Source organism: Semicossyphus pulcher, unplaced genomic scaffold (genome assembly GCF_022749685.1).
Source record: "Semicossyphus pulcher isolate SPU_LCO1_2020_fin unplaced genomic scaffold, fSemPul1.0.p SCAF_3, whole genome shotgun sequence".
NCBI classification, from domain to species: Eukaryota; Metazoa; Chordata; class Actinopteri; order Labriformes; family Labridae; genus Semicossyphus; species Semicossyphus pulcher.
In genome coordinates this window covers 28,909,984-28,936,948 of record NW_027211704.1, presented here as the reverse complement: position 1 = coordinate 28,936,948, position 26,965 = coordinate 28,909,984, and the positions used below count along the sequence as shown (strand labels likewise).

General features: G+C 38.0%; 1 protein-coding gene across 1 annotated transcript; it reads left to right on the top strand.

The window, feature by feature from the left end:
- Positions 1 to 815: 815 nt before the first annotated feature.
- On the top strand, positions 816 to 26,965 carry hdac11 (histone deacetylase 11). The gene is made up of 11 exons (XM_069678063.1): positions 816 to 981; positions 2,970 to 3,029; positions 3,155 to 3,303; positions 5,105 to 5,205; positions 6,181 to 6,297; positions 10,945 to 10,987; positions 11,935 to 12,011; positions 13,248 to 13,310; positions 19,780 to 19,876; positions 20,994 to 21,172; positions 23,537 to 26,965. The coding sequence occupies exons 2-11, from the start codon at positions 2,995 to 2,997 to the stop codon at positions 23,777 to 23,779; spliced, it is 1,104 nt and encodes a 367-aa protein (XP_069534164.1). The 5' UTR covers positions 816 to 981; positions 2,970 to 2,994; the 3' UTR covers positions 23,780 to 26,965.

Here is a 26,965-nt window from a genome sequence, read left to right as displayed (position 1 = left end):
ATAGTGGAAAAAAGTACAGCATGCATGTGGTATCATGTACGTTTAATACACTATACATGGTTAGGCCTACTTCAGTAAGCTTTAATTACATTAAATTATTTAACAAATGCATTTATACTACATCATAAATACACTAAATCATGCAAATGGGCACGTTTTATTTTGATAGATTTGTCTGGACACACAGAATACAAGAAAATATATAGTTTCCGGGTCTTCTGGTTAAAAAATTACAAGCCAAAATCAAAATAAGATTCTTTCCTTTGTAGTTAGATGATCCCAATAATAGAAACTGAGACATAAAAGAAACTATAAGTTATATTCAGAAAGGAATAAAATATAAAAATGGGAGCCTATATTGCATTAAAGTGGTATGTAAAGAAATTCCATCACTATTATTATATTAATATATTGAGTACTGTGAAGGTTGGTTAATTGTTATATTTGCATAGTGGATAACATGACATTTAACCAGTAACAATGACTAAATCTTAGACTTTCATCTGTACTTTATCATCGAAAAAGATCCAATCGGTGCATTCATAAAAATGGGTTATCTGCTACTTCTAAAGATAACCACGTCTTTATATGAACATAGTACAGCATTTAAAAAAACGGCAGTAAAAAATTGCAAAAGAGTTGTATCTGCTTTTAAACAAAATGTTCAGAACAGAAAGTTAAAGTTAAGTTTAAGGAGAAAGTGAAAGCTTTATGAAGTAAGTGCTTCTTCTTTAAATCTCCTTGTGCGCAGTGAACGTAACTGACGGAGCTCGCGCGTATTCTACGTAACAGAGTGGCAGCAGGGAACAGGGACACTGTAAAGAAACATTGTCTAGAATACACGTTTTATGTCTATTTGCTTGGAACTGGCAATTAAATCGAGCTAAATCCTGTCGGGAAGGAAATACAGTGAAATTGTCCAGTCACGGTTTGTTTCCAGCAGCTTTTCGGTGTCCAGCGTTATTCCACATATAGCAGCAGGTGAGTCACATCGGCTGTTTCTAGCCTCTGTCCTGTGATACCGTTCCAGGCTGTTTCATACCGCAGCTGTAGTGACCTTTACCGTTCACAACGCTAAAATTAGCTGGGTATAATCATTGACGGTCTGCACACAAATTGTATGGGGGATTTATGAATACACTGAAACAGTTCCGTATGCCGTTGCGTCTTTGGAAATGTTTTCCTGTTACTGCGCATGTGCGGAAACAGGCTGCGGTCGAATAGGATGCACTCCAAAGTCTTTTCCATGTTTCCCTCACTTGCGTCTTTTCCTTGGGTCTCAGTCCCTACAACCGAGGATGCTTGGAGAGATGAAGTGGAAACAAGTGTATGTGTTGTTACAAAAATACGACGTAATTTCCTCTAAATCGTAATAGCGCATTCCGTTTCTGATGGAGGTAGCAGCCCTATGGTAGCAGCTGATCACAGCTGGATCACCGGTCAGTCTGCTTTAACATCTGAAGAGACTTTGAAAGGATTTTTGTATGCAAACACTGCACTAATGCTAATAAAGGCTCACTGTTATCAGTGGCCAAACAGCAGTGTTTTCTCTCTGTAGCCTGTTATCTGTTCAAAAAACAACTGCATGTATTTGTACTGTGTACTCCTTTCATTCCTGGAGGCAAAGGAACCATTTGTACAAGCAGAATGTCTTCGTATTAATAATCAATTACTTGCTTCTGTATTCATTAGTTCATGAGTATGATTATAGTGCACTTCGAACATTTCTTTATTAGGCAAAATGTTCATAGTAAAAACTATGTTGTGTTGTTATGCAAAAGTGTTTCTTACTGTCAGAGGGAATCCTTTTTTGACTTACAGATAGACAAAAGGAGTTAGGCCTATCAAATGAAATATAAAATACAGACAACAATAATACAAAATAATGATAATATCAATGATAAATTATGTACAACTTTTAGATGCAACAATAAATATTATGTAAAAAATTAGTAAATGTAAATGATTAAAGTCTTTGGCAGTCATTTTGCAGATTTTTTTCAGACAGCCTTGACATTTTTTCATCTAGATAGTTAATCAGTAAACAAATAATTAAACTTGTTTATGATATTTTACTTTAATCCCTTCTTCTTCTTTCTTTACTTTAATCTGTCGTTATGCTGTCTGGAACTGCATAATATAGTGATATATCTGAGGTGCTATCAGCCCAGACTAAACATCTAAAAACATTTATTCAAACAGAAATGGTGGTGTGTTGGTCATTTAACTTCCTGTATATGTTAAATGCCCTGCCTTTTTAATACACAGGGTTAAACAAGCCCCTTTTACACAGCTGTTACCCCTTGCCATCTGTGTATATGTCACAGAGGTAGAATGGTAGGGCAAAGTCGTTCCACCAATGAATCAGCAGCGGAGGTAGTAAGAGTGGTGAAACGGCATCTGTGTAATGTTGAGCCTCTTTGCTTCCGCAATGCCGTAACGCTCTGTGTAAAATCACACACTGGGACACTAATATTAGGGCGCTGTTTAGTTCAGAGTAAAAGCACAAAGACGGCGTAATGACGGAGCTTTGTCATGCTGCCTTTGTACTTTTACTTTGCGGAATCTCTGTGTAAAAAGGGCTACACATAAATGCTGATAGTCTAAAACCTCTGTGACAAACCTACCAACAAAGAGAAAATGTACTTCAGAGCCCAGCAAGATGTTCCGCAAGTTTCTCTCTGTTGGGTTTGAAGCCGCGTGGAGTGAAGAGTAAAACTGTTTTCTATTTTCAAAGTAATAGAGATGCTACCACAGTAATCCCAGCCTTAGCTCCCATCTCGACTTGTGCAGTAACTTGTAATTGTGAATTTTGACTCAATTGTGCAGTTAAAGCTTTTTTTTCCTTATTTTTGTATCTTCTTTTAGATCTGAATTATTATGTTCTAAGAGTAACTGTAAATATTTTTTAGCATTGTCAAATGAATAAATTCAATTGTCACTTGATAATCTACCCTTTTTTTCACCAGATGAAAACAGCTATGCCTGAAAAAGATGTCTCACAAAGAAGATAATGAAGGGAAAAGAAGGTAAGCAGCACAAACAAACAGAAAGACAGTTCCAATAATAACTTTTAAGCCACTGGGGAAATCACTTCATGTAAATCCTATGCAGCAGCACTGGATTGAACACCTTTATGACTTTCTTCTTTCAGCCCTCACCACACTGAGTTGTACACCAGCCTCCCTCGAACATGTCTGCCCATTGTGTACCACCCAGACTACAACATCACCTTCATGGGCCTCGAAAAGCTCCATCCATTTGATTCAGGGAAGTGGGGGAAAGTCATTCACTTCTTGAGAGGTAAGAGAATGAGAAACAGAGTGGTAGACGGGGAGGACATCTCCCCAAGCTGATGTATATGGAATCTTTCAGAGTGGATCAGAGAGGTAGAGAACAAAGAGGAGAGAGTGAAGAGGTGAGATATAGTAGCTGAAGAGGGGAAATGCAGAGCAATAGAGCACAGATAATTAGAGAAAACTCCCTGTGGGAGTCTTTTCAGGTGCAGTAAATGAGGCCCAACACAGGTTCCAAGGCCAAGGGAAAACAGTGGCTTGCTAACTGGCACGACTTCACACAAAGTTGTTGTCAAATTGCACCGTCGATTGTCTTTGACACAGAAAGTGTCGTACACAGCTTAATGAACTCACAAAACTTTTAGAAGTTCAGAGTGCAAATGAAGAACAGAGCCTCTGCTGACAGAGGAAAACCTTTGATTTATTTTTATTTAGACTTGCAATTATTGAGGGAGGGGATGAGTGGATAATATTGCAAATGTATCTGCATATTTAGAAAGTTTTCTAAAGGAGCTTGTGTCATTGAGGAAATTGGTAGAGCACAGCAACTTTTTTGTTTCAGTGGTCCAAGAAAAATCATGTTAGAATCCTCATATAGTAATAACACACTATTTTTGGTGGTAATAATCGCACCATTACCTGAATATCATTCTATTGCAATTTTGACTGAAGTCCTTCATATCAGTGGTTCTCAAATCATAGCCTGGGGGTCTGTGAAATAATTATAATAAATGTATAATAAATCATAAAATTGTGCTGTATCATAAAAACTGCATGTCTACAGATGAGGACAATTTAGGACCACAATATAAATGCTGTCAAGTTGAGTCCACAAGAATTTTGAATAATATGACCCTCTGTTTTAAAGTATATAAGTGGTATTAACATGATTCAAATTGAACTGTTTTCTGTTTATCACTATGAAACAGGTCGGAAATATTTATAATATTATAAAATAGTTTTACAATACAAATAGTTCCACTGGCATCTAAGAGTGCTAATGGTATTAAGCATATGCTTAATGGGTGTTACGATCATGAGGAGGTCCTTGGAAAATGTTCCCTGGCACCAAAAAGTTTGAGAACCCCTGCTTTATATGGCATGAAAACATGAATGCACATCTCGTTGGATCAGATGGAAATATTGTATCTTAATTAACAAAATGCTTGAAAGTAAATATATACATATACATTATATCCATATCATTATTTTTCTATTAAGGGATACCCAATTTAAGGTTCCCTTAAATTTAGCTAATAAAAAATGTGAGTACAGTTCTTTGCAGGACTTTTTACAGTTTAAAAATTAAACTTGTCAGTGCAAACAATGTAAAGAAGACCTTAAACATATCTTTGTCTTTGATATAGATATACTGTATAACTGATAAATTCTTATACTTACCAATGTATACAGTATGTAATAAGCTTAAATAGTACTGACCATGTCACTGTATTGGTCAAGCTCCAGTTTAAGTTTCTCCTGTTAAGTAATGCATGCAAACTAACTTGGTAACTAATGACATCTTGGTTCAGCAGAAATATTTCATCAAACACACCCTGCTAATGGCAAACTTAGGATATGGAATAGCTGCCTGTGCTGAAATCCATGAGATAGAACTTGTTGATACTTTTTCTCTTTGGAAGTCAGAATTGAACTTTCTCTTAACTACACCTTGTTTATCAAGATTTATTTATTTCGACTGGTGTCACGGATCACGCTTTACATGTAAAATCAGTGTCATAAATTAATACTCTCAGTTTCGAGCCTATGTGACTTATGTCTCTAATGATTCACTGCCTTTCTCCCAGAGGAGGAGTTCATCACTGATGGGAACCTTGTTGAAGCCCGAGAAGCTACTGAAGAGGATCTGCTGGTGGTTCACACCAAACGCTACCTCAACAGATTAAAGGTCTCTTTAATCCTCCAACCTTTGCAGCATCTCTCATTATGACTTCATCACATGTCATTCCTCTTCATGTCCTCTGTGTATTACATGCATCCCTCAGTAGTGCTGCAGATGAAGAGGGAACTATCATATTTAATTGGGTTATTATTAAATTGAATTGTTAGTTTGTTTTCACATTTATTATTTGCATCCATGTGATTTGAACCAAACTGGAAAATGTTCCTTTCATTAGGCATTTTTCCTCCTCATGTTATAATGTTGGAGTTGATATAACAGAGTACAGAGTTCTCACAGAAATGCAGGGGTTATCTTCTGGGGGAATTGACGTCATTCAAATCGATCATGTCAATCATATTCAGAAGATAAAACCTCTCTGAGCCCTTTCAGTCAATAAGAGTTTCTTGCACTTTTCATTTATGGGCCTCTGGAGTTAATAAGAATCCACATTTGTTTTGGGTTTTTCTGTCCAAAGTGGAACTTATAGGCTGCAGTTCACTTGTTTGTGGACATTTCATACAGTTGGTGATATGAAAATACTGAGATGTGCTTCTAAATCTCTCAAAGGGAGTGTCTTTGGCAGGAAATATAGAACTGATGGCAGTGTTTCTATCACGCTGAAAGACTTTGTAGCCTATTTATTCACTCTCTGCTCCACCGCATACAGAGCCAAGTCTGGGAGGGTTCAGCAGAGGTATATCAGTATTCTGTTGTGAATTTGCATTATTTTGTGCTGTCCTGTTTTCATGCTCAAGGCTGAATCCCCTGGCAGCATAATTCTGTATTTCTTTAGTCACCTTTTCTACACCTTAATATCCAAACTGTGGTAGGCACACATTACAGCATAATGTGTTATTTTCCCCTCTGTTATGCTTTCTGCACCTTTCAGTCAATGGAGGTCCACCAGCGGTATTGTTTGCCTTATAAGTGATGGAGTCATATGACAAAAAAGTGTGTCTAATACTTTGTTTCTCCATTTAGTGGTCTTTGGTGGTGGCAACAATCACAGAAATCCCACCTCTCATGTTTCTGCCTAACTTCCTGGTGCAGCGCAGAGTGTTGAGGCCTTTGCGGACACAGACTGGAGGAACAATAATGGTAGGAAACTTAGAGCTTCATTTCCTCTTTATGTGTTTGCTCGTAGCTGATAATATTAACATATTTTTCCCATCTTCCTGCTATCTACCATAATTTGTCAGAGGAAGTAGAGATAATGATCTGCAGCGTAGCGCCATCAAATAATGGAGTGATCCGCTATTGTCTTTGTTACCTTTATCAAATAATAACAGCTCTGCAGGTGCATCACAAATCACACATGCAGCTCCCCCTGCACCCAGCATTAAAAATATTGAATATTTTATCATTGAATACAGAAATTGAAGGCATTGCCTCCAAAACATCTTAAATATATCAATATCCTATCATACACTGTAACTTCAACATTTAAATTCCATGATCTATGATTAGCCTATATTTTCAAAGAGATCTGAGTATGACTTTATGGACTTATGGAATAGTATAGTATTTTATAGAATTATAACAATATTATAGTGTCAACAAACATACAATTACTTTATGACGTAAAGAGAAGAAGCTTATAAGATATTCAGATCATTGATCTGTGTAGAGCTCCATAGAATTTACATTTGCTGGGCTGTTGCCCACGAAACACTGCTTCATCTCTAATGAAAGACTCTTCTGAGGCACTATACATCATGTTACCACGATCTAGAGATGACAATTAGTACTACATATGAAACAGGAGACATTCTCCAAGTGTAGTCAACCTTTTGAAACTAAACATCTCATCTAAGCTTTGTGTTAGAAGATGCCGCATTAAAAACAAGGTGTAATTGCTAAAATAATTACTGTTGTGATCGAAAAAAATGGAAACTGTCACTTTTGTTGGAGCTCCACAGCCACTTATAGCACTAAAAGCAACTAGCCCTAAATTAGAAGGGCCAGGACCTTCTCAGACTTCTTCTGAGAAGGTCTAATATCTCTCATATCATACTGGAAGGATGATGATGAATGTGAGAGCTTAGTTTGAAAAGTATCACACCAAAGATTTGGACAAACGGGGAATTGTCTTAGTAATTTTAATGCAGGTACCCTTGCAGAGTGCATGTCCAAGTCACAAGTTGTTAACAGATCTAACTTGCAGTTGTGAGACAGGATGCATTTGGAGAGCTAAACCCTTTGTGTAGAAGTTCTGTAACCTGTCATTGGGTCAGAGCACAAGAGGGGAAAGTTGTTTGAAGGCTGAGTCAAGAGAAAATATTAAAGGAAGAACAGTAGTGGGACAAAGACTGCGCCCTGAAGAGAAGGATAAAAGAATTCTACTTATATAGCACCTTTCAAGTCTTTTGAAACCCAAAGCTCTTTACACTACATTCTGTTTACCCAATTCACAAACACATTGATTGTCATGAGTTATTCTTGTTCAGTTTTGTATTTAGTTTCTATTCAACGGTGGATCAGGTGAAGGTGCTGGCCGGACCGCCAACGCTGCATCATCCACACAAAGGCAGGACTTGGCTCAACACGAGAGACAAAGTAAAACAGGAAATTATGTCAGAACATGAATAAAAACTAAATACAAAACTAAACCACAGTAACCTGTGACATTCATACACCAATGGCATTCTATTGTGATACTCACACACGCACTCAAACACCGACCGCACAACCTTCAGATGTTTTCAGTATATTTCCCAAGGACACTTCAACATGCAAACTGGAAAAAGCCAAGGGTTGAACTGCCAATCTTCCAATGTGTGGACGACCACTCTATCTCTTCAACCACAGTAAACCAGTGAAGAGGGTAGAGAAAAATCAGAGAAGCCCTCACAATGTAACCTAGCAGTTCTGTTTAAGAAAACTGAACGAGAGGTGCAGAGGCGTTAAGTCAGAGGCGGTAGCTTACCCACAACTGCCTCACATCCAGCAGGTTGGTGATACATTAGAAATATCCTTGCACCTTTGTTTGGGATAGAGTGAAATTGTGGTTGGATTTCATCCCTGTAATTCTTTCTTTTTATATACAAGGCACAGCACATTTCTGTTATCTCCTGTAGAACATAGAAATTGTTTGTTGTCTTTTCCCCGATCATTGCCTTTCTTTCCTTTTATGTCTCAAATTTTCTGGGTTGAATGTTTGTTGAGGAATAGTTTGTGAGTTGCCTCCTACCAAAAACTCTTGATTGATCTTGTTGTTCTTTTGTGCAGCAGATAACTTTTCAGTGGAGCATGAGGAAGAAGTAGGAGCCAGCGTTGGTCCTCTTGTTATTGAAATAGAAGAATAAGGAATAAGCAACTAACATGAAGCAAATATGATGGCAAATAAGTCACATTGTATTGTTTCCGCTACATCTATTTGATCTAATTACAAATTATATTAGACCTAGTATCATACATAAAGGTCCTTTCATTCAAAGAGATGCATTCTGGGTCTAATGGTTTGGTGGAGTTGTGGAGATACAATTAGAGGGCTATAGTAAAATATGCCTGGTCCTCTCACTCTTACGCTGAGTGCTTGTTTTCCAGTGTTAGCGCCATGGCTGGACTGTGCGCACACATGTTAATGTGTTATTACTCATCCATAAGAGAGTCATATTGGTATTTACACATAATCTCCCCATCTCATATCTCCTCACCTCAGACGTCCTACATGTTAGTAAAGTCCCCTTTTTCACCATAGGGAGAAATCTTGACCTGACCTTGAGAGAAGCTGCTACAACTGTGCGTGTCACAGCATTCCTCTTAGTGGGAAAAAAACATACAGTATTGAGTCTGCTTGGGATTTCCCTGAATGTAGCTAATGTGTCTTTGATATTAGGATTTATCTGATTCTGATGAGACATTTTGGACATTAATCCTTGAGAACTAGAGAGAAGAATGTAAGAATGTATTTTGTTTGTGAAGTGTATAAATAAATAAATATACTAGATAAGCTCTCAGTGGCCTCTACAGAGGATGAGCCAGTGGAGCGACTGGCTCCAAATAACACCTTCCTCATGCAAAGCCATGCACATCTAGATTAAGTTGATCAACATCTGAGACAAACAAAGCACAGATCTCTTTTTCTCAGGAAAAATGCTCTCAGGAGTGGATTTAACATATTTTAAGATTCCTTGAGGTAAAGTGAAAATGTCTTTTACCACACAGGGTTATTTTATAGGTAAGTGTGTGCTCCAGTTACTACGTTTACATTTCAAGAAATATTTTATTATTGTGGGGAAAGGTATACTTGAGTGAAATAAGAAATTTGTGTTCCTTCCTTCGAAGAAAAACATGACGCTTTACAAGCACATGACAATAACTGTAATAATAACAGGAAAAATGACATTATGTTATTTGTTAACAAACAGCAGTTTATCTATCGACCCTGTATTGTACAAGTAGTGTAAGTTATCAGATATGTACAGTGACTTTTGATTCAGAGCTCTTTCAGGCTCTCCCCCATTAACGTTACATTGGCATTATGAATTACTGTTTGTGTAACCGCTATTTGAATTGTTTCATGATGATGTAATAATATTCATATTATTTAATCATTTTGCTTGAATTATGGATCACAAACTACTTCTTTGGAAAAGTTACATCATAAATAGTAATTTTGCATGCTTGTTTACACATTAAAGTAATATAAGCGTTGTAAAGATATAACAAGAAATATTGTTGTGTGATTATACCTGGTTGCTATGTTTTATAGAGTCCAGTCCTCAGTCTGGATGCTGTAATTGGCTCGGGGCTACCTGCCCACTGGCCAAAGGTTTATGCTTAGATACTCTGAATGCCTTCTTTTTGCATGTCTCTTGCAACAGGGGTCAGCAAAGCCATGAGGACAAAGGGTAGCTGTTGTTTGGCAGTTTGAGGTCAATTTTTGTGTGTTGCTTTTGATTCGGTTCTCTAATTTTAACCACCTCTCGACTGCTGATCAGATCTAGTGCATTGCTCTCTGTGTTTCAAGTCTGCCATGCCTGAGCACATCAAAGCAATGGTTATATGAGATGATGAAAGTGATTCTCTTTCCATGTGTCTATATACATATACTGTTTATACGTATATATATTTTTTGGAAAATCTCGTTCATTCTTCGAGCACTGATTTGACTATCAACAGTGATATCGTGCTGTTAGAGTTTATTTTAGTCCACTTCAGGGCAGTTTGACAGGACTTGTAAAGAGACATATTGGCTATTATTTGAAAACCCAGAACCTTTAAATTATACACTACTGCTGTGATCACAGCGGGGAGGTTGAGGGGGGTTGCTGGCTATAGGTCATGCAATACATTAAAATGTGATTACTGCTTTTAACACAATTGCTGCTGAACAGAAAGAACAAAAGACCTCTAGAAGGAAGCCGATAATGTCTCTTGATGTGTGAATGTAAATCTAAAGGCTAAGAATGTGCCCTACATGGATGGAGGTCAGATTTACAAATGGAAAGAAAAACCCTGGTAAACCCTACAGCATATGCAGTGTTTAATTCGAATATGTGCTCTGCACTGAAAAGCAGTAATTGAAGTCATCGCCTAGAGTCATATTTCTAATTTCATAAAGAAATTGTGGGTTTTTTTCAGCAATCCAATAAACAGTGGTGACTGCAAAAGCAATTTTTTTGAATATTTGTAAAAGGTCAATTTATTTCCCAAATTGTTTTTCTGTTTCACTCAGAAAGGCTCATATTAATACAGCTTTCTATGTTGATCATGAAAAAATAAGTCTAATGTCTTCAACAGGCAGGAAAGCTGGCTGTTGACCGAGGATGGGCTATAAATGTAGGTAAGTGAATTCCTTGTACAGATGCCGATAAGCAATGAATAAACAATCCCTCTGTACTACACATTTATTTCAATATGTGAGAGTGAGTTTCCTGTTACAGTCAGTGTGTCAGTGTCGGCTTATACTCCTAGAATCTGGGCTTATAGTATGTAACCAGCACTCTTTCAACCAGATCTGCATCATGAAAACATATATGTTTTCTAACTTGCTTCCATCAGTGGCCACACTGATTGAATAGGAGGGTCCTTGGCTGAGAAGCCGGGGGTCATCCTTCCCCCCCCTCAGTAAGTGCCAAGCAGGGAGCAAAAAAAGCTGCATCAGACTTTTACTTTCCACCTTCTGCTTGCTCAGCTGCTTCACACCGTCTGTTGAAGAATCAGGGGGGAAGATTGTTCTGCATCAATAAACATGATTTTAATATAGATATAAAGGCTATTCAAATGAATCTGACATCTGCATATTGTGTGACTCAACACGGCGAAGACGTAGAGGCTTAGAAAGGCTGTTTTTGCAAGCCAGGCAATAAATGATAATCATATTTCACCCTTCGCCTTACTGGCCTTTATTAATATTCTACTCTACAGTATAGCTTAATGAACATGAGCATAGCAGGGCAGAGGGTACTATAACTCTTAACCTGAATTAATGGTAATCATCCCTATTTTAAAAAGAATCCCTTCACTGCCTATCCCTCCATCTCTGTACATCTCTGCTGCTCTTCAGGCATTTAAGAAGCAATTGAGCAGGCCCATTGTGGTGTCAGTACACCCATTGTTATACCACAGGGGGACAGCAGACGTTTTTATAAGCCGCAATAAACTCAATAACAGCCCATTTTAAATCGCCAATTATGGTCGTTTAGAATAAAAGACTTGTCAGATGTGCAGTGACCTGCTCTGCTTGTCTAATGGCCCTAACATTGAGCCAGTGGATTTTCTGTTTCCCAGGAGGAGGCTTCCATCACTGCTCCGGCGACAGGGGAGGGGGCTTTTGTGCCTATGCTGACATCACTCTGGCCATCAAGGTAAGACTGATGTCATGCATAATCTAACATCTTTAGAAACAGTAACTCCAATAGTGGCTGTAGGCACATGTAGTGAGAAACCTTTATATTTTCACTTTCAGTTTTTCTAAAGTGACACTAGGTTACTAAAAAGGGAAAATTACACAGTCTAAGTCCTCTCTATGTCCCATTGCCTTATATCCAGTCAAGTAAGCATCTACTCAGGTAACTACAGTAGGACTCTGTTTTGAATTGAATGTATAGAATATATAGATATGACAAGAAAAGTATAATATGTTTCCCAGATTTAATACTGCCTCACTTTGTAAAGATCATCTGGTTGCCAACAAGGTTAACTGGCTGCAATTGCCCAAACTGCTGCACCCTCAGAAACAATGCAGGTTCAAAAATAGAATTTAAATTACATATACATAATATACACATACATAAAATATCCTCCAACTAGCCGTTGTCAGGGTAAGGAACTACTCCCAGTTACACTTTACCAGGGAGCATGTAAACATTGGCTGTTGTGGTTTGTGAGTTTTACATTATTATATATATATATATATACTATATATATATATATCTTAAATTATATTTTATATATATATAAATATATATATATAAAATATAATTTAAGATCTTTTCATAACCACTAAAAAACTACTTATAGTAAGTTAGCAGTTGAATTTCCTGCAGTTTTTAGGACAAACCATACACTGCATCTTAGAATTAATGCAGACAGTGTGACAGCAGCATTAACCTGTTCAATTAAAGTAAAGGTTATATAGATAACTGTGTTCATGAAAAAGGAAGTATTTAAGCTCCTGTGAGGAACTTCAGTTTGTGTTGATTTTGGCGCCCCCTGTGGACAAAGCCGTACCTCTTATCTCTTTGCTGATTTTGTCCTGTACATGCTTAAGTGGTGGTTCTTAACAAAAAATATCATCCAGCGGTTTCAGGCATTAATAATAACTATATAGAAATAATCAATCTTGTCGCTGATGGTCTGGTTTGCTTTTGTAGGTTACATAGAGTAATCAGAACAAATTTCAGTCTTTTTCATAACCGGCGAAAAACTCCTCACAGGAGCTTTAAGTTAACAAGATTTTTATGCAAATGTGTGTACTTCTGTACACTCTAATGCAATTTCATCACAAGAGTGTAAGTTTATCTTAAAGGATGATGCGTTCAAAGTTTAGATTATTGCTCCGCCATTCCAGAGATAAAGCAAATATGTTATTTGTTTTTCAGTTTCTGTTTGAGAGAGTGGAAGGCATCTCCAAGGCTACCATCATTGATCTGGATGCTCATCAGGTGAGCCCACACCATTACATCTCTCTATGTCATTGTGCATCACTGCTAAGAGGCTGACATTGATGACAAGATAACCCCCCTTTTACCACCACACCAATCAATGAGGCTCCCTGCGGGATAAATTGGCCCTCACTGTCAAATTCAGTGGAATGTATCTGAAAACATCTCACTGGCAAACAGCTGAGTGCATGCCAGTTTTGCTATATAATGCATGGTGAACATCACAAAGTCTTTCAGAATTTATAGTTCTACATCAAACACTTCCATCGGTATCCTTGTTCTTAGCAATCTAGTTTTCTACTGACTTTAATCATTGTAAGGACACCATAACCTTCATTTACATTTGATAAATATAATCATATATCTGCAGTTTTAAACTTGTATACATTCAAATCTTTCACTAAAAAATGTAAGTCTTTATTGATGAACTCTAGTGGTGTGGTGTGCTTATAGATAGGAAGATATCAACTCCAGAAACAAAATTGGCAAAATTGATTGCTGGTAGAAGGCAGTATGTGGAACTGTTTCGTATGCCTTATCGATTTTTAGCGTGAAGGCTCATTCACACCTTACTGTTGACAGGTGCGTAGGCAAGACAGGGAAGAACTTCCCCACACTGTGCTTTAAACTGTATTAGAACTTGAATAGCTGATCGGGTGTTGTTCTAATCGTTGCAAATGTGCTTTTATGTGTTGTTTTTTCTTTATATTCTACTTACTGTGTTTAAAGTTAAGCACCAAAACACCACAGCAAATTCCTCCATGAGAAAACCTACTTGGCAAAACCTGATTCAGATTCTGATTCATCAGCGAACTGTTAGTGGACGTAGCTCACGCTGGCTGTATAGAACAATGACTCAACATTTCTGAAAGTCTGATTATCATATTTTATTCTTACTGTGTGCTTTTAACATAATGACGTGTATCAGCCTCCAATTAGCCCTGAGAACTGTTTTAAAATTGATGATGTCTCAAGGTTTCTGAGGTCCATGGCTATTTTCCAGGAATAAAGCTTTTTACATTTTGAGCTATGGCTCATTGGGAATGATGTGCCTTTACCTGTTGACACAAACCCGAGATCAATACAGATGCTGAGTAAATAATTCATGAAGAAGTGCAAAAAGAGCAAATCTGCATAAAGGCATGGAGATTGGCTTCAAGTGCCCCTCTCAGCAGATAATTGGGCTGAGGGAAATATTGGATAAATGCAGTAAAATCTTAATTAGGACCCTGAAACATGACACTTAAAGTGCTCTCTTCTTCACATAAATTGAGATTATGGCCTAGACAGCTGTGTTGCTCAACAACAAAACACTAATGATCAATTTTAGGTTCAGTTTATAACAAGCTTGACTGGAGCCCTGCTGTGAGGCATATTCCCAGCATTCTTTTTTGAACTGTGTATGTGGTGTGCACTGTGTGTATCAAATGGCACCCAAAGGATGATTTTATTTTATAGACCATCCACCGCCGTTACATGTTGTAGCACTTGAACTAAAAAAGAGAACAAACATTGGTGAACTTTCAATAGACAACGGGAGAGCAACATAATCACCACTACTACTTAAACTGTTCGTGTTTTACTCACTTGTATGGCACATTCTGAGATGGTTTTGATGTATTTCACTTATTGCGTTAAAATAACTAAATCAGTGTAGGAACATATTGATTGCAGTTTAGCCATCTTGACTTGGTTTGGTTCCAAAAAAGAAAGCAATTTCTGTTAAAATAAGTAGATTTTGTATGCGACAATAGAAAACTTGTTTAGGTTTAGAAAACAAATCGTGCTTTGGGTTGAAATATGTACCCCAAGTAGTAGGAAGCACCTAAGCACTTCAGTCAGTAAAGTTACATACAAATATTTAGTTACATACATAACATAAATGACTTTACCTTATGTGTGAAATGAAAAAGAAGAAAGTCAATGTTGACTTTTGGTCTCACAAGGGACCCAAATCCTGGTCACCTGGGTGAACATATTGCGTGTGTGACACAGCAATTGGCCCCCGACCCCAAGCACACTGTATCACTATTTATACTATATTACCTGACTTCCAAAAGGAATTTAGATAATTCCTGGCAAACTCAACATATTTCATACACTTCATATTTATACATTATGTTGTAATCCAAACCAACAAACTACACTCTAACAAAATGTAAAAAGTTGGATGAACAGTATTTATGAACAGTTTTTTCACTGATGTTATTTGTCAGTATATCGGTCTCTCTGTGAATCATCTGTTTCTTCCTCAGCAGCAAATGTATACAGTATTGCTTAATACATCAGTCCATCCATTGTGTTTTTTATTTAGCACAATCAAATGTGTCTATTTAGAAATATATTAGTATCACTGACTAAATAATGCTTATAAATGAATATGAATGTTCCTGACGTGTAAGATTTAGAGGAAACTATGGCCGTTAATGATCAGTGGACCCTCACCATCGTCCTGTCATCCATTAATGGACATTTTCCATGAACAACATCCTTTCTATTCCTCTTTTTTTTTATATGCTCCAGTTCTCCTGCCCTTTTAATTGTGTTTTGCTAAATCGTGATAGAATAGATCTAATATTCAATACAGATGTTTGAACTCTGTGAGGGAGGAAATAACTGAAGGAAAGGCTGTTTGAAGCCAGCAGTGAAGGCTTTTGGCTGACACTAACAAATGGCAGTGAAACAGCAATCTTTCATTGTAAAGTATGTGGGGGGGAGGATAAGACTAATAAGCCTACAGGCAGCAGGAGCTCAGCAGCATATGAGCTGATTTATAGAGTCAGACTGTCTTTTAGAGGCATGGCAGAGCAGAGTATTCACTTACATGTTGATTTAGTCATTGTCTCAAGGAAGCTTGCATTAGCCTTCAGTGCAATTTGAGTTTTCTGGTTTATCCATACAGTGCAAACTGAAAAGCCAACACTATACTCAAGGTGGTCCATAGTTCTCCATATGTTCTCCATATGTTTTAGAGATGTACTGCTGTAGTTTTACTATATAACATGGTGAAGCATTCTGATGGTACAAACACTGTCAAGACCTTCTATTAGTGCTTTATACAGCACAGTTCTCCAGCAGAGCCAGCCTGCAAGGCTCATGCCTGTCTAGCTTTCGCCACTCTGGTCATTACTTACTATGCTAACAAGGGCTATAGGTGCATCAAGATTGCACACATTACTTTTATCCTAAGAGGTAAGCTTCAGATCTGGGGTTGGTACTTTCTAGTAGCAGTTAGAAGATGGTGTTCAGACAGGAGACTAATGTTAGTGCCTCTTTTTGCCAAATAAAGTTTGGTTATAATTTTTGCATAGTTACAAGTTTCATGAACTGAACAATGAATTTTACTTTATTAAGGTCTATGGTTCTAAAGAGAGTAAAAGTAGATAGAAATTAGTTCCAGCTGACCGTCTTGAACTTCAAACAGCCGCCTGGTTTTGTGTATTTAGATTTGATGGGTGTTGATCAGTAACTGAGCTCATTGTTTCTATAGAGTCACAAAAGTAATGAATCAGCACATGCCAATTGAAATTCCCTATTTTTGCCTCATTACACCAGGAGGGCAAACTAATAGATGAGGGTGCTAATGCCAGTCAGTCGGTCCATCCATCTGCCTGTCACACACTGTGGGACACAGACAAACCTCTGAACAACCACTGATTGTTTCTCTAGTTTCCCAGAAAGCATCTAAAGGCTAAGACAATCTGTTGTAAGGTGGCTAGAACTCAGTGAGGAGTATATGGGAGGAAAATTGTTTTGTATTTATTAAGTCTTTTTTTCAGTATCTCTAAATGCCTGTAGTAAAACCAGACAGCTCATAATGAGAATGTTGTACTTCATTGATCCAGTCAATGAGTTAATAAGATCATTTGAGGCCATATTTTCATGGTGGCACAACAATCATCACAAGCAGCCATGGTAGATTTTCCACAGTTTGATATTTTCTCTGACCATATTACTATAAATAAACTCTTCTGATAAACACTGAGCAGCCAGTGGATGTGTTTGAATCAGCAACAAATGTTGATAAAGCAGAAAAGCTGGTAAATGTGTCTGCATTGATCTATGAATGAATATCTCAGATTCTCACTCATATCAGTATCCCACAGCTGCTTCATACTGAATGAACACTCCTTCAGTTCATTAAATCCCTGCAGCTCTCTGAAGGCAGCAGGACACATGTGTTGATAAATCTGCAGCCTCAGATTGGAGAGGCGCTGTGTCATAGATCAGTGCCATTACCCACAAACGTTCCCTGTGTTTACCTTCAATAAATCATGTGTAAATGATAGCGGGCTGAAACAGAATAACCACACACATACCCCTACCCACATTAGAAGGGTCGGCTATAACACAGTATTCTGTCTGTTTGATTCTCTTTCCAGCTTTTAAAAAGAAATTCAGCGGCTCATGTTTCATTCTTGAACCCTATTTCAAAGCAAATGCTGATTTGAAGATAAGATTTAACCATTAAAGGGCCAGTTCGCCAATTTTGAACCTCAGTCCTATCATGCTATCATGGGGAGCTAATGCCATAATGGTTGAAAAAAATGCAATTTCGCTCTGTGCTTTTGGAGGACGCTATTCACTTCTCCAATTGGCCCTAAAAAGCCTTTGCCAGGCTATGTAAAACATGTCATCTGACGGAGGCCAGGGAGCTTGCTAAACTACCCTTCCTCAATCTAGGACGCCTGCCTCTGATGTCATGTCTTGTTCAAAATCGTCAGGTTTGAAATGTAGACTGCAGACCCGAAGATTTTTAGACGGTAGTATTTCACTCCAGCGTCTCTTGCTGGGCCGTTCCTTTCAGAGGGAGGGGCACAATGCACACTGGGTGTTGTAGGAATGTAGAATGGGCGAAACCACGAGCTGTTTGTACAACTTTCTGTACAAAATGAGACCTTTCGACAGGTGGGGATTAGTGTGATTTCCAGCGTCCATCTTTTTAGATTATTCTAAAATAAATTGTTCCAGAAATCAAACTCTGATTTGGTATGTCTGCAAAAACAGATTGTAAATGTTTAAGTAGAAGTCTACATTGTCAACCTCAGGTAGACTCAACTTCCCATGTTCCATGACCTGTATGCTAACATTAGCATTTTAAAGCCTTTACATGCGATTATGCATATACAACTATTTGATACAGTTTTCCTGGCATACATTTTGTTTGTAACTTCACACATACTGGTCAAAACTTGTGTAGTGTATGTGTTGCTTTCCACTCTTTCATGTTTTCAGCTTTCCTGGGGCAAATTTGTCAAAATTCATAAAAAAAAATCCTACAAACAGAAGCTTTGAATACCAAATGATTAGCATGCCAACATGCCAAGATACTTGGGTCCACAGAAATGTTGATCCTCTTGACTACTACTATATGGAATATTTTGGGGGAATATGCTTATCCCTTTCTGGCTGAGAGTTGAATAATAAGTTAAAACCAGTCTCATGCATTTGCGTTAAGTGTGAGCTGGAGCCCATAGGCATAGCCTAATATCAAAACTGGTAGCCAAGGTGATAACAACAGGCATGGTTTTTTTTTTTTAATTTCCACAATATTTCCACAATTTGCCTAAAATCATAACGTAACCAATTTTAGATTTATGTTTATTTACAGGTTGAAGATTTTTAATTAGTTAAATTTGAAAAGTGCTTGCATTTGTAATTATTAATTTTAGATCGGCCCAAGGTGGTTGTTTTACCGTCTTCCAGTGATTATGACGAGCTAAGCTAATCACCTCCAGCTAAACCTACATATTTAGCTCACAAACATCAGATTTCTATCAATTTTCTCATCAACTATGGGCAAGAAAGCAACTGAATACAAGTCCCAAAATGTTGTATTATTGCTTTTATAATATGGGCATCATATCACTTGATTGTACTTTGTTTTGAAGGAGAACCAGCTGGACAGCACATAAGCAACAATGTGCAAAACCCTTATTCTTTTTTCTTTATGAAACTCAACAATGGATTACACAGTCCCTCCTGTGTGATGCACAGCTGACACTGACTTGTTCTACTTGTCCATACATCCTCCTTTTCATCCAGTTATAGTAAACTTGGCACATTGCCTAATCCTGTCCTGACAGCAGCCAGACACTTTGGGTGACAAATACAGGGCAGGATAAGAAAAATGATGGAGTAGCAAAGAGTTTTTATGAGTATTTTTAACATTTAATGCATAAAGATGACAAGACTATTTATTCCTGATCTGGTGCTGTCAGTCATAGCAGTGTCTCAGGTAAACAAGTGGGTCTGAGTGACACTTGGCAGCCTTGGCACTGTCATGTAATGTAGTGGACTGTCAAACTGCTGTGAGTTATTGACTGCTTTGTATTACACATGAATAAGGAGTCATCAAGAGAGAAAAGCCAATTCCTTGATTCAGTTTGTCATAGTGGGATTAATTTTAAAGAAGCAGAGACAGCGCCAAAGGGCTTTAATTTTTTTAAATAAATCTGCTCTCTTATAGGGAAATGGACACGAGCGAGACTTCTTGGATGACAAGAGAGTGTTCATCATGGATATGTATAATCGCTACATTTATCCTGGGGACACACATGCCAAAAGTGAGTGAGAGCATATTGATTTTTTGGTCAAACTTACTTTATTACAACTGTACTCATGTAAACTTAATATATTTAGACAGAATATTTCAGTACTATTGTTTTAATGTTGTTATATGTGATGCATTCTGGTGTGTTAACACTGCTCCTACTGCTCGGGTGGAGGTTGACGTTGGTTGACGTCTCTCCTGGCCATTTTAATTCTACTGTTTTTCCCTCTGCACTACCCCTCACCCTATTAGCACTCAGCAGGTGATCTGTCAAGCAGCAATCTATGCAACACTGTAATCAGGGCTTTTACACAAATTGATATGCCAATGCATTAAAGCTGATCTGACAGCAACCACGTTAGCATTTAACCCTAATTTCAAACAAAACTCTGCAGACGAAACGTCACAGTAGTGCCTTTAAAAATGTGTCCATCCCTTGGCTTGTGTCCTTCTTCTTCTTGCAATTAATTGACAACATTTAATAATCATCTCTCTCCTTAAGAACATAAAATTACATTCTGGCTTGTTTTAGATAAAAACCACACAGTACATTTGTACTTCATACATTTCCTTCACTACACCTTTATTTTCTTCTACCTTCAAAGAACAAAATGTAAAATTTTTGGACACTTTTTCTTTTAAGTGTTCTTCAAAACAAGCAGAACTAGACTTGAAAAACTACCAGTAACTCTGTTTCACATCCTAAAGCGGTGTTCTTTCTAGCTTTTGTAGCTTAGTTCAGTTTGAATTTTGAAACATAAAGGTCTACTAATTAACCTTTTTCATCATTTGCATGCATTATTGGAAATGTACATATTAATTAAAGCACTGCTGTGGATTTACATACGAGAGTATTCTATAGATAGAGAAGCATAATTACCTACCTGAGCATTTCATTCGAATTCAGTTATCATTAATTCATTTTGCACGCCTCAACTGTGCCTGTGTTGAAATGCTATTGCATGAAAAACTGCAGCAATTACAAGCCTACGTTATATACGAGGCCTGTAAATTCAGCTCCACATAACTGCTCAATTTTATAATGGTATTATCGATGGAAGCTACATTCTACAGCCTCATGTGGGTATCCATAATGCTTCACTCCCACCTCCATTTCTCTTTATCTCCAGGAGCCATAAAGAGGAAGGTGGAGCTGGACTGGGGCACCGAAGACTCTGAGTACCTTCAGAAAGTGGAGCTCCACTCTGAGGGAGCACTGAACGAGGTCCGACCTGACATCATTGTTTACAATGCAGGGACAGACATCTTGGATGGGGACCCACTCGGAGGACTCTCTATATCCCCACAGGTGCTGTAACTGCGCTTTGAGACCCTTGGTGTAAATGTATTTCAGCAGGGTAGCAAGTCACTTTTTACAGTTCACACGAGGAGTGTCAAAACAGCCACAGTGAGCTAGAAGGAACTTTAGGGGACTTTAGGATTGCTTACACAAATTGTATTAGGTACACCTGTACACACTGATGGTTTATTATGATACTGAGGCGGTATTAAATCTATTAGGTTTGGTATGTCCTAATGATGTGTTGTTCAAGACTGTGTTATACAGAGCGGTGTGTCTTATATTCTGTCAACCTCAAGTATGTAAGTAGGGGTAAGTGTTTTACTGCTTTATATTATGTTATCCAACAAAACATCGACCTCAGAAATAAAGACGGGAAATTATAATTGATTTTTTCACATTTCTAACAATTTTACCCAAAGCAATCAATCGAATCTAAAATGTGAGGAGCTCCATTAGATTCACCAGAGAGCACTGTCTCTGTGTGTGTGTGTGTGTGTGTGTGTGTGTGTGTGTGTGTACACCATGAATTATCCATGTTGTGGGGAGAAAAATATGTTCGGAGAAACACATTGTGGGGAATCTCCATCATGTTTGACTTGCATGGTTCATTTGTACAGCAGCATTGAGGGAGACACATGAGTTCATGTCCTTGACAAGGCAAGCTTGATTCCTTTTATTGATATTAATATTATATCTGATTATTAAGATTCCTGAGCTGGACCGGGTGCAGTGGTTAGCACTGTCGATTCACAGCTAGAAGGTTCCTAGTTCAAGTAGGATGAATTGTAAGTGGGCCTTTCTGTGTGGAGTCCCTGTGCATGCGTGTGTTCCCTCCAGGTTCTCCAGCTCCCTCCCACAGTCCAAAGACATGCTTGTTAGGTTAATTGGTGCACCCCATTTTCCCTGCCCACACTCACTCGCCAGGCTGGCAGGCTGTAGTGGCATGTAGTTCAGTCTGAGCCAAGATGAAGGAGAGAGAGCCTTTGGTCAACAAGAAGTAAAAAGTAATTTGGTTGTTTGGAAACACTTGGTTTCAAAGAGTCTGACGAGGAGCAGCAACAAATACTGTGCAAGATTTGTTACACGGTGGTGTCTGCACCACAAAGGAACATGTCCAATTTGTTTAATCACCTGAAATTAAATCACCAAGTTGCGTATGACCGAAACAATAAAGGAGCGACACACAGAGAGAAGTAAAGTACGGAGCCCCTCTGGTGACATCTGAGAAAAAAATAATTAAAATGTGTGGCCACGAGATAATAACTCAGACAGCCATGTACTGACACAACAAACATCCACAACAATTCTATTTTTTTTTTTATTAATACAGTCTGTAAATATTACTTTGATATTAGGTGACTATTATTGTTTTAACCAGGGGTTAAATCAGTACGGAGCTGTCCGAGGCTTAACCCCGGCACATACGGCCACACTTTCACCACAAGACGGTCTGGGCTGTTGCACATGATGCGGATGAGAGCTGCTCTTGCTGGCTTACTCCAGGGACTAAGCTTTGTTATGAACGGTTAAACGTATATCACGTCCCAAAGTCAATGAGGAATCGTTTTCAATAATCGTGATTATTGACTAAATAATTATTAAATAATTAATTATAAATAATCAATTAATTTCAATGAGGAATTATTTTAAAATAATTGTGATTATGTTTTTTGCCATAATCTAGCAGCCCAAGTCCAGGGTGTACCCCTCCCCTCGCCCAATGACAGCTGGGATATGCTTCAAAGACCTGGCAGGCTCAGCTGGGTTCATGTCGTCAGAAGTTTGAAAGCATACAAAGAGCCAAATTTTGATTCATTGCATCCTGTGTGAAGAATTTCCCTGCCAGTGATCCTGCAAATTCAACACTTAATTGGACCAAATAGGGTGAATCTGCAAAATGTTAGTGAGGGTGGTTCACTGATTTGTTGCAGAGATATTTTTGGATTTGGGCTTTTAAATTGAAAAAAGAAAAAGAAAAAGAAACGCTTGGTTGGTCCATCTTTAATGATAGTTATTTAAAGTTCTGGTCGAACATGTGTTTCTGTCATGGCTAATAATGATTAAAACCAATCCTTGTGCTACAAATTGCTCCATAATAAATGAGAGTTTTAACACAAGCTGTTCCTACTCTTAATCCCCAGAAAAACAAGGATGTGTGTTACCTCCCATATGTGTCGCCCCTAGAGGCTTGGTGCTCCCCACTGGAGTAGTGAGATATGGCTGCCTCCAGACCTCCACTCCTTCTCAGGGGAGGAAGGGAACATAGATAGAAATATTAGCCAGAAGCTTGTCAAAATTCAGAGAAATTACTACCACTTTCTGCGCTTTGGATAAACTCACACAGCAGCTTTTCTCTCCTTTCTCTCCCAGGGCATCATAAAGAGAGATGAGATTGTGTTCAAGGCTGCGAGGCGCCACGGCGTCCCCATACTCATGGTGACATCTGGGGGATACCAGAAGAAAACGGCCCGCATCATTGCTGACTCCATCCTCAACTTGCACCAGCAGGGCTTGATTGGAGCAGAGGCTCTGGAGGCGGAGGGATCATCATCACTGGTGACCAGCATGATGTGCAGCTCTGGATCTGTCGGATCAAGATTCACTGCCGTTTGAGATCAACATCAATCCTGGGGTAAACACCCACAGGTTTGTCATCTACAGCTGGGGCGTTTAAAGGCACTAAAGTAACTTTGTTTTATGAACTGAATGTGAGACAGCAGGGATGATGCTGCAAGGTTTCTGTTGTCGCACAGAAATGTGCTTCTTTAAAATGAATGGAAGGAGGTAACCAAATGCTCGTTTGCACATAAACAACAGAAAAAGAAGCTCTGGTGAATTCTTAGTTTTTTGTAGAAGTTGGCACTTACTCAAAGGGAATAATTACTCAAAGAGAAAATCGTCCTGAAACACTAGCACTGATTTCATAAGCTCTCACATGCCACAAAAAGAGTTGTTTAAATATTCATTAGATGAAGAATAATGGTTTTTATGTTTAATGTGTTTTCTGGGAAGCGTTTTAGAGAGGTGTTCTTTCATCTCAGGAAATGTAATTATGTCTTTTATGAAAGATTTGATATATTAACAGGACATGAAACGGTAAAGAGGTGTGATGTTCCTACAGAAATATGGGAAGTAGATTACTTATCCTACATTTCAGTTAATGGTCACAGAGGAGAAACACAACTTAATATAAAAAGTGAAACTATCGAACATAATCTCATGAGGATGTTTAACTTTCTTACAATGATAATGACTTCTTTATTCCTCTTTACCATTTTGACTTCTAATATAAACTGGTGTTTTTCTCTAGATAAAGTTGTAATTAAGTTCAGCCATCGTGATTTTGTACTTAAGCTTTAAACTCACTGTTTCTCTGCAGTTCATGTTTACATGGAGCCCAGTATGGTTTAGTTATAGGTACTTAAGTTGTTTTCCCTCTTAACTGTGACACTAAACCATGTGACTCTGAGCACTTTAACGGGTAATGGTGAAGGAAATTTAACCAACATTCCCAAACTCCTGAAAATCAATGTTGTTGTTGAAGTGATTTTCTTTGCTCTGCAGATCAAAGTTTTATTTGTGAGGGGTTCTCTGCTACACATATGGAACTCATCTAATGGTGTTTACACATATAGTAGTTGCGTAAAATAAGCAGATATCTTAGATCAAAAGTAGATAAAGTAGATCATCATGTATATTTGATTGATTTAATTCATGCAACAGCTGCAACAACAACAAGACTCCACACAAAGTTTACTTATTGGGTTCTTTACAAGTGTGTTTATGCCTATGTGTAATGTTTACTGATCAATTTAAGTTTCTACTTTAAACGTTTTAAAAGTATAAAGTTAAGAGATTTTAAGAGCATCCTTTGCTTAATCAAATTATCAAATAATTATTTTACCTCTTGTTAAGCTGCAAAAGGTAACTTTGCATGTTAGTTGGTAGCACGAACATTTCTGAGACCTGGCAACATGGTGGCATTGCTTAAAAGAAGTACCTCACATCACCACACACAGTCTGGTGTGGTGGCAAAAGAACTGATATACTCAGTTAAAGAAACCATCAACCTATCAGAAATTCATAGGTGAGACTCAGAAGGAGGGTATCATAGGCTGTGGCTCAGAGGTACAGCGTGTATGCATGTGTGTGAATGATTGGCTGATTAGTGGCTTGCATGGCACTTGATGAAAGGACTAGAAAATCGCTCTATAGGTGCAGTTCATTTACCATTTATTTCATACATACATAAAGAAAACAAGAACAGTTTACAAAAAAAACTCTTAAATCTGCATATTTAAGTAATCCTTGTTAAACATTGACTGCTCTTGTTATAAACCCCTAATGAAGTGATAAATTGACTGCTTGTTTTTGTTAGTTTTTTGCCCACTTAAAGTCGAGCTGAAACGGCATTTCGAGAGTTTCTAGCTTCCGTATCGTGACGTATTTCCGAGTGAAACAGGACGTGCAGGCGGGACATATCATTAGAGGGATTTGATTTGATCGTTGAGAAGTGGGCGTAGACAAACGTTCTCCACAGCGCAGTAGCTAGCTAACTGAGCGAGCGTTCTTGGTGCTCTGTGGCTAAATGTTGCAGATTGATTGGTTGAAATTGTTTGGTGCTAACTTACGTAAGCATGCGGGAAATTTAGTTTTACCGGAAGAAAAAATGATCAGATTTTGATATAAGAATACGAAGAAATTGATTTTCTGTATTTTGGCCTATATTGTCAAATAGTTGCACAATATTACCGGGGATGTGATCTTAAAGCATTAAAATGACATTTTTCATTTCACCTCGACTTTAAGACGAGCAATGTCACCATGTTTCTAATTATCAGCAATTACTTTGGTGAAAACTGCACCGAGTTTTCATAACTGACACAAATGATGGCTATATTTTACTGCATTTGATGCTCCTTATATTCCTGTTCTTGTTTGAATTTGTCTTTTGTAAATCCTAAATCCTCACGTTTTGGTTTGTTATCTCAGTTTGGGAATGTAAAGGGAAATGTGGACATCACAGATCTGATACATCCTGCAGTGTGTAATTAAGTGTTCAGAAAGCTCAGGGAGAAAAGTTAGACACGACAAAGCAGTTGACCAAATTAGAATAGATGCTAATGTTACTGTGAATGTGGCTTAAGTGTAGTTTTAATTGTAAAACCACATCCTCTCCGGACCTTGTCTGCCATTGCATTAGATGTGTTTTGCAGCTGAGTGGACCTGAAGTGGCAGCTGGCAGGTGCCGCTGCATTGCCTTTCTAATGTTTTTTCACACTCATTATCTTCCACTGCTCCGGCTTCACTCTACTGTTAAAAAAGTCACAAAAGTTAGGGTTGGAGTACAGACTCATAATTTAAAGGATCTTTGTAAAGCATGAAAGCAGTGTTCGGGTGCCTATTCAGGAAGGTGTTTGGACACACACTTAATGAAACTGTGAAAGAAGGGCCATATAAGTAATGGCTGTGCTAATTAGCTGAAGCTTTTGATCTGCTGTGCTGCTTTTGAATATGGCTGAAAGGTTCAGTGTAGTCTACCTTTAATTAGGACTCAGAATAAACCACTTATTGTAAGCAGGCCAGTCCTTAATACTGATGATATCCGAGACCCCAGCTCATCATCTCCTCTCTGTGTCTGCCAGGATGTTAGTCATTTTTGGCTGATTGAATGTTGCGTGCCAAAAATAACACTAAATTCTTTAAAGCTGTACTGTGTGCTTTTGGGTTTGTCTTTGGGTGTGTTGACATTGAGATCGACTTCTATGCATTCATAATGATTTTGAATAAATCCATAAC

Excerpts from the sequence above, each read along its gene's own strand:
- hdac11 (XM_069678063.1), top strand. The coding sequence starts at position 2,995 with ATGTCTCACAAAGAAGATAATGAAGGGAAAAGAAG. Across the intron at positions 10,988-11,934 it reads AGGATGGGCTATAAATGTAG|GAGGAGGCTTCCATCACTGC; the intron begins GTAAGTGAATTC and ends TCTGTTTCCCAG. Across the intron at positions 21,173-23,536 it reads GACTCTCTATATCCCCACAG|GGCATCATAAAGAGAGATGA; the intron begins GTGCTGTAACTG and ends TTTCTCTCCCAG.